This window comes from Garra rufa, chromosome 25, assembly GCF_049309525.1.
Source record: "Garra rufa chromosome 25, GarRuf1.0, whole genome shotgun sequence".
In the NCBI taxonomy this organism is placed as follows: domain Eukaryota; kingdom Metazoa; phylum Chordata; class Actinopteri; order Cypriniformes; family Cyprinidae; genus Garra; species Garra rufa.
The window spans coordinates 6,354,350-6,363,232 of record NC_133385.1 but is presented as its reverse complement, the minus strand read 5'-3'; the positions used below and the strand labels follow the sequence as shown (position 1 = coordinate 6,363,232).

At 34.5% G+C, this 8,883-nt stretch overlaps 1 protein-coding gene across 1 annotated transcript in view; it reads left to right on the top strand.

Moving 5' to 3' along the window:
* The first annotated feature begins 6,689 nt into the window (after positions 1-6,689).
* Positions 6,690-8,883, top strand: part of LOC141301047 (potassium voltage-gated channel subfamily KQT member 1-like) — a 22,093-nt gene continuing 19,899 nt past the window's right edge. The window contains exons 1-2 of the mRNA XM_073831296.1: positions 6,690-6,732; positions 6,969-7,073. Of these exons, the coding sequence (XP_073687397.1) occupies positions 6,690-6,732; positions 6,969-7,073 (148 nt within the window). The remainder of the gene's footprint in view (positions 6,733-6,968; positions 7,074-8,883) is intronic.

Here is an 8,883-nt window from a genome sequence, read left to right as displayed (position 1 = left end):
CTCAAAGAATTTAAGATGATCAATATATGTGTGTATATGCATGAGACTGTTTCTCTCATCACATATACACTGCAAACTCCACCAGGTCTTAGACCAATGAATAGGATGAAATGAGTTATTTAAAACATACATTTCAGTCAGGGAAAGTAGTTTAACTCACAGGAAATCGTGTATAATAATCGTCATTAAATATACGCAATTTCCAGTTTCTGATCAGTAACAGTAATAACGATATCGACTGGTTTCTTTGTCCAGCAAATTATTCAGTGATATCCATTACTCTGACGTTGGCTCGTCATCACGGCAACGCATTTTACTAACCAGAACGGAGTCAAAACAATTGAACAGAATAGGGCTTAAGGTAGCAATATGAGATCGAAACAGTTTAAGTGACTTTGTAATGTAAGCATTCAGCACAGAGAATCATTATGTGAATATATGGTTGTTTATTAAACTATTCTACTTACAAACGATCGCACATAGACAAACGTACATAAAACACAAATAGACAGAACGCGTGAGAGAGAGAGAGAGTAAGAGAGAGAGAGAGAGAGAGAGAGAGAGAGAGAGAGAGTAAGAGAGAGAGAGAGAGAGAAAGTGAGTTTGCAAAGGGACAGGAATGAAACGGTTCTGAACATCCTGAAATCGTTTCTTTTATAAAACGCCTTAAACGCAGCTATCTACGTTTGTAGAAAGGACGGATACTTGCAAGCTTGTTGTTGTTGTGCATTGTTCCGTTTGTGTTCAGTTCAGAAAGTCCTTTCCAGTATTGCAGGCCTCATCATCTCCTCCGCTAGGTGAGACCCCCCCCCCCCCCCCATGGATCTGGGGGGAGGTGCGGGTGACGTGTCTTTGTGTCCCGAAGGCAAGAGCAAAAGAGATGAGGGAAGAAGGTTTATAAACCTGTAGGTCGTTCACGCCCACAGTTGGACCTTGTCCAATCCGGTTGATCTGAGTTTTGGAGGGAAGATTGAAAGTCTTTGTCTCTCACAATGGGGTTTCGCATGTGGAAGCTGATTGGTTGTTTGGCCACAAAACTTTCAAAAGTTCAATAATACATATAAAGCAAGGAGTTATTAAGATGCCACAAACATTAACATTTAGGGAATAATAAATGCTGCTCATAGACACCAAACATGATCTATGAATCTTCTCGGTTGACTGAGTGATTCTAAACGTGAGTCTTAGCATGCACAATGATTCACCTATTGCGGATTAATGTTTGAGGCCGACATACATAACAGAAACAACAATATAAGAAAAGGTAACACATTGATATGTGTACATTTCTATATAACTGTATGTGGGACTGTATGTCTGAATAAGGAAAGTGTATCTGCATTTCTGTAAGAGTCTTATCTTGATGGTGGGGGGATGAGTTGGATAGTGAACAAAGGTCTGGCTCATAGCACATAGGTGTTAATCATGGGGGAGAAGTCATTTAAGGAATATAACTAGTTATTTCATGTCTGATTGGCTCCATGCACTACAGTTGTGACTTTATTTCTCAGATTTGTGGGTTTATATCTCAATTCTAAAAAAAAAAAAAGGTCAGAATTGCGAGAAAAAGTCAGAATTGTGAGATATAAAGTCACTTTATTTCTTGCTATGGTGACTTATTTCTCAGATTTGCGAATTTGTCTCTATTCTGAGAAAAAAAGTAAGAATTGCGAGATATAAACTCGCAATTGCGAGGAAAAAGTCAGAATTTTGACTATATCTTGCAATTCTGACTTTTTTTGCACAATTGTGACTTTATTTATCAGATTTGTGGGTTTATATCTCAGTTCTAAAAAAAAGGTCAGAAATGCGTACATTTTTTCTCACAGTTGTGACTAGTAGCTACTACTTTAGTTAACTTGCAGTGTGTGTTTTGTGGTTGAAACTATTTTGGTTGGTTGTTTTTGTCTGTTTTTTTATATGCCTGTATTGTTTAATTATTTTTATTACAGTTTTAGTCTCTAATTTTGGTGAGAAACTTTATAGTTTTTATTAATATTTTCAATGTTGAAAGAGATTTCAGATTTCAGAAAGTCAGAATTGTGACAAACTTGCGATTGTGTGTTATAAAGTTCAAACTCAGAGATATAAACTCGCAATTCTGAGGAATAAAGCCTGTAGCGAAAGCCGCTGCGAAATGATTTTGTGACTATATTTCGCCATTCTGACTTAATATCTCACTATTGCGACTTTATTTCTTAGATTTGCAAGTTAAAAGAAAAAGTCACTTTATTTCTTGTTATTGTGCCTTTTATTTCTCAGATTTGTGAATTTATTGCGAGAAAATTCATAATTGTGACTATATATCTAGTAATTCTGAATTTTTTCACACAATTCTGACTTTTTTCTCAGATTTGCGAGTTTATATCTCATAATTCTGAGAAAAAGTCAGAATTGCAAGAAAAAAAGTCAGAATTGCGTACATTTTTTCTCGCAGTTGTGACTTTATTTCTCAGATTTGTGGGTTTATATCTCAATTCTAAAAAAAAAGGTCAGAATTGCGAGAAAAAGTCAGAATTGTGAGATATAAAGTCACTTTATTTCTTGCTATGGTGACTTTTATTTCTCAGATTTGCGAATTTGTCTCTATTCTGAGAAAAAAGTAAGAATTGCGAGATATAAACTCGCAATTGCGAGGAAAAAGTCCGAATTTTGACTGTATCTTGCAATTCTGACTTTTTTCGCACAATTGTGACTTTTTTCTCAGATTTGCGAGTTTATATCTCAGTTCTAAAAAAAAGGTCAGAATTGCGAGAAAAAGTCAGAATTGTGAGATATAAAGTTACTCTATTTCTTGCTATGGTGACTTTTATTTCTCAGATTTGCGAATTTGTCTCTATTCTGAGAAAAAAGTAAGAATTGCGAGATATAAACTCGCAATTGCGAGGAAAAAGTCCGAATTTTTACTATATCTTGCAATTCTGACTTTTTTCGCACAATTGTGACTTTTTTCTCAGATTTGCGAGTTTATATCTCAGTTCTAAAAAAAAGGTCAGAATTGCAAGAAAAAAAGTCAGAATTGCGTAAATTTTTTCTCACAGTTGTGACTTTATTTCTCAGATTTGTGGGTTTATATCTCAATTCTAAAAAAAAAGGTCAGAATTGCGAGAAAAAGTCAGAATTGTGAGATATAAAGTTACTTTATTTCTTGCTATGGTGACTTTTATTTCTCAGATTTGCGAATTTGTCTTTATTCTGAGAAAAAAGTAAGAATTGCGAGATATAAACTCGCATTTGCGAGGAAAAAGTCAGAATTTTGACTATATCTTGCAATTCTGACTTTTTTCGCACAATTGTGACTTTTTTCTCAGATTTGCGAGTTTATATCTCATAATTCTGAGAAAAAGTCAGAATTGCTAGAAAAAAGTCAGAATTGCGTACATTTTTTCTCACAGTTGTGACTTTATTTCTCAGATTTGTGGGTTAATATCTCAATTCTAAAAAAAAAAAGGTCAGAATTGCGAGAAAAAGTCAGAATTGCGAGATATAAAGTCACTTTATTTCTTGCTATGGTGACTTTTATTTCTCAGATTTGCGAATTTGTCTTTATTCTGAGAAAAAAAGTAAGAATTGCGAGATATAAACTCGCAATTGCGAGGAAAAAGTCTGAATTTTGACTATATCTTGCAATTCTGACTTTTTTCGCACAATTGTGACTTTATTTCTCAGATTTGTGGGTTTATATCTCAGTTCTAAAAAAAAGGTCAGAACTGCAAGAAAAAAAGTCAGAATTGCGTACATTTTTTCTCACAGTTGTGACTTTATTTCTCATATTTGTGAGTTTATATCTCAGTTCTAAGAAAAAGGTCAGAATTGCGAGAAAAAGTCAGAATTGTGAATTTATATCTCACAATTCTGAGAAATAAAGTCAGAATTGCGAGATATAAAGTCACTTTATTTCTTGCTATTGTGACTTTTATTTCTCAGATTTGCGAATGTATCTCTATTCTGAGAAAAAAGTAAGATATAAACTCTCAATTGCAAGGAAAAAGTCTGAATTTTGACTATATCTTGCAATTTTATATTTAAAGTTTATATCTCTCAGTTCTAAATTTATAACACAATTGCAAATTTATATAACAATTCTGAGAAAGTCACAATAAACTATACAATAAACTCACAATAGCGAGAAAAAAGGCAGAATTGTGACTTTATATCACTCAATTCTGAATTTATTTGTCAAAATTATGACTTTATTTCTCAGAATTGCGAGTTTATATCTCTCAATTCTATATGTATAACACTTCTGAGAAAGTCAGAATTGCATACAAATTCACAATTGCGAGAAAATTCATAATTGTGTCTATATATCTAGTAATTCTGACTTTTTTTCTCACAGTTGCGACTTCATTTCTCAGATTTGTGAGTTTATATCTCAATTCTAAGAAAAAAGTAAGAATTGCTCTTAGATAAATTTTGACTTTATTTTACAGAATAGCGAATTTATCTCACAATTCTGAGAAATAGTCACAATAGCAAGAAAAAAAGTCAGAATTGCAAAATATAAAGTCACTTTATTTCTTGCTATTGTGACTTTATTTCTCAGATTTGCGAATTTATATCTCTATTCTGAGAAAAAAGTAAGAATTGCAAGATATAATCCCGCAATTGCGACGAAAAGGTCAGAATTTTGACTATATCTAGTAATTCTGACTTTATTTCGCACAATTGTGACTTTTTTTCTCAGATTTGTGAGTTTATATTACAATTCTGAGAAAAAAGTAAGAATTGCGAGATATAAAGTAACTTTATTTCATTCTATTGTGACTTTATTGCTCAGATTTGCGAATTTATATCTCTGTTCTAAGAAAAAAGTTATAATTGCAAGAAAAAATAATTGCGAGATATAAATTGACTATATCTTGCAATTCTGACTTTTTTCTCACAATTATGAATTTGTGAGTTTATATCATAATTCTGAGAAAAAAGTAAGAATTACGAGATATAAACTCGCAATTGTTAGAAAAGTCAAAATTGTGTACAAACTCGCAATTATGAGAAAAAGTCAGAATTGTGACTTTATATCTCACAGTTCTGACTTTATTTCACACAATTGTGACTATATTTCTCAGATTTATATCACAATTCTGAGAAAAAAGTCAGATTTACAAGCTATAAACTCGCAATTGCAAGAGAAAAGTCAGAATTGTTACTTTATATTTCACAATTCTGACTTTATTTCTCAGATTTGGAGAATTTATATCACAGTTCTGAGAAAAATTTCAGAATTGTGAGAAAAAGTCAGAACTTTGACTTTATATCTCACAGTTTTGACTTTATTTCATGCTATTGTGACTTTATTTCTCAGATTTGCGAATTTATATCACAATTCTGAGAAAAAAGTCAGATTTACAAGCTATAAACTCGCAATTGCAAGAAAAAAGTCAGAATTGTTACTTTATATTTCACAATTCTGACTTTATTTCTCAGATTTGGAGAATTTATATCACAGTTCTGAGAAAAATTTCAGAATTGTGAGAAAAAGTCAGAATTGTGACTTTATATCTCACAGTTCTGACTTTATTTCACACAATTGTGACTATTTCTCAGATTTGCGAATTTATATCACAATTCTGAGAAAAAAGTCAGATTTACAAGCTATAAACTCGCAATTGCAAGAAAAAAGTCAGAATTGTTACTTTATATTTCACAATTCTGACTTTATTTCTCAGATTTGGAGAATTTATATCACAGTTCTGAGAAAAATTTCAGAATTGTGAGAAAAAGTCAGAACTTTGACTTTATATCTCACAGTTTTGACTTTATTTCATGCTATTGTGACTTTATTTCTCAGATTTGCGAATTTATATCACAATTCTGAGAAAAAAGTCAGATTTACAAGCTATAAACTCGCAATTGCAAGAAAAAAGTCAGAATTGTTACTTTATATTTCACAATTCTGACTTTATTTCTCAGATTTGGAGAATTTATATCACAGTTCTGAGAAAAAATTTCAGAATTGTGAGATAAAGTCAGAACTTTGACTTTATATCTCACAGTTCTGACTTTATTTCATGCTATTGTGACTTTATTTCTCAGATTTGCGAGTTTATATCTTAATTTTTAGAAAAAAAGTACGAATTGTGAAATATAAACTCTCAATTACGAGAAAAAGTCAGAATTGTGAAATAAAAAGTCGCATTTTCCTTTTTCTCATTTTTTTTATTCAGTGGATATTTTATTCCATAGATTTTAATGTTAGCAGAGATAAACGGCTTCGAGTCCATAAAAAAGCAACCAGAAGTTTCATGCGAATAGAAAAATCACGAAAAGTAGTGATTAGTCATGTAGAAAGAATCTTGTTGGAAACCCATCATTATATGTGATTTGCGAGTGTTTGTATGAGTAAGTTCTTTTTTAAGAATTGGTTGAATTAATTATATATAGAGAATCAAACCTGTGCATAGTGTCCCTCTTTACTCTTTTAGCTACAAGAATGCTAATTTGAGCTGTAAACAGCTAGAAAGGTCATGGAAAAGTTGTGGTGATTCATTGTTTTTTTTTTTTTTAAAAGGGGGTTGGAAACTTTGTAGAAAAACATGATTTAACACAAACGCTGCAGGACGAGTTTGAGGTTTGGTCACATCAGCAAACATGAACACTAGTAATCGTGACGCTTGCCAATAGTAATTTGTGTTGTTCAGTAATGGTGTGAAATCTTTTGCATGTGTCGAATCGAATGCGAACATATGCGCGGCGTGTTGCGCGGCGTGTGTTATCCTGCATGTGTCCGTGTGCTGCTATAATGTGAGGAGGCATTTCGTGATTAAACAGCATGTGTTTCATGTTTTGAGGGCATGTGTTTTCTTTCCCAATCATGTTGGGATCTGAGACACACTCTCTCTCTCACACACACACACACACGGATGTATAGATGTTTTCATATTGTTCACATGCATTTCCTGCGAGAGGGAGGATGGCGGGCGTTTGAAGGCACTTTGATCTGCATGCTTTACGGTCTGTGTCAGCGCCAGGACTGCTGGGAGCTTTTGTCCGGCTGTCCCCACCTCTAATTAAGACATCGTCTGTGTTTGCGGACAGGGATGAAGCGCCGGAGGCCGCGGCAGAGGGAAGTGATTTGTGTTTTGTACATCAGTGACAGCAAAGAGAGCTTTATCACGACAGACTCAAGCTGAGAGGAATCAACACGTCGGCCTCTTTTGTTGGACACTCGGGGGACGGCTTTAGAGATGTCACAGAGTGTGTGTGACGGCCCAAGTCCTTTCAAGTCCACATAAAAATCTAATTATTTGTATATTTCAGGCCTGAAATTATTCATACCCCTGACTTAAAGTTACTTTTATTCAACCACCAATTTTTATTTTTATTTATTTTTTATTAGAAATGACACAGACGTCTCCCAGAAGATAATAAGACGATGTACAAGAGGCATCATTGCGGGAAAAAAATATTTCTCAGCTTTTATTTACATTTGAACAAAAAGTGGCATGTCCAAAATTATTCATACCCTTCTCAATAGATCAATAGAAAAGCCTTAATTGGCTATTACAGCAATCATCGCTTCCTATAATTGCTGACCAGCTCTTTGCATGTCTCCACTGGTATTTTTGCCCATTCATCTTTAGCGATGAGCCACAACTCTTTCAGGTTGGAGGGTCTCCTTGCCATCACCCTGATCTTTAGCTCCCTCCACAGATTCTCAATTGGATTTAAGTCAGGACTCTGGCTGGGCCTCTGCAAAACGTTAATGTTTTTGTGTACTAACATTTCTTCACCACTTTTGCTGTGTGTTTTGGGTCGTTGTCGTGCTCAAACGTCCACTGGTGCCCAAGGCCAAGTTTCTCTGCAGACTGCCTGATGTTGTTGTTGAGAATTTTGATGTATTGCTCCGTTTTCATGGTGCCGTTTACTGTGATTAGGTTCCCTGGTCCACCGGCTGAAAAACACCCCCAAAACATTAGGTTCCCACCACCATGTTTGACAGTGGGGATGGTGTTCTTAGGGTTGAAGGCTTCTCCTTTTTTACGCCAAATGAAGGCTACATCATTGTGGCCAAACAATTCAATTTTTGTTTAATCTGACCATAAAACAGAAGACCAGAAGTCGTCTTCTTTTTCCGGATGAGCATTTGCAAAGGCCAAGCTCTTTGGTCTTCGTCTGTGTAACCCAGCGGTGTGCAGTGACCGTTGGACTGTCTGCCTTGAGATGTTGCCACCAGCAGAGCCCAGATTCATCAGGATGGCCTGATCTTGGATTCTTTTTTACCTCTCTCACTATCCTCCTGGCCAGCACAGGTGTCACTTTTGGCTTCTGTCCACGTCCTCTGAGATTTTTTACGGTGCGGAACGTCCTGTATTTTTTAATAATACTTTGCACAGTAGCCACTGGAACTTCAAAACATTTAGATATGGTCATATAGCCCTTTCCTGACATTTCCTGACTCTGCGTCCGGCTCCGTCAGGCTCCTTTGTCTTAGCCATGACTGTCCACAAACCAACAGCAGAGAGCTTCTGTTTTTCACCTGTTGAGTTGATTAAAACAGCTGTTCCCAATGAATCAGGGTAATTAGGCTTGGACTATTTGGAATGGTATATAACTTTGGATTTTCCCATAGACTGTGACAGTTTGCAAAGGGTATGAATAATTCTGGACGTGCCACTTTTTGTTCAAATGTAAATAAAAGCTGAGAAATATTTTTTTCCACAATGATGCCTCTTGTACATCATCTTATTATCCTTTGGGAGAAGCCTGTGTCATTTCCGATCAAAAAAAGTTGCTGGTTGAATTAAAGTAGTTATAAGTCAGAATTTGCCAGGGGTATGAATAATTTTAATATATTATAAATTACATATAATTTTTAATTATAAAAAATGAATAAATAAATAAATAGCTATATATTACTTTTTTCTATTTATATAATAT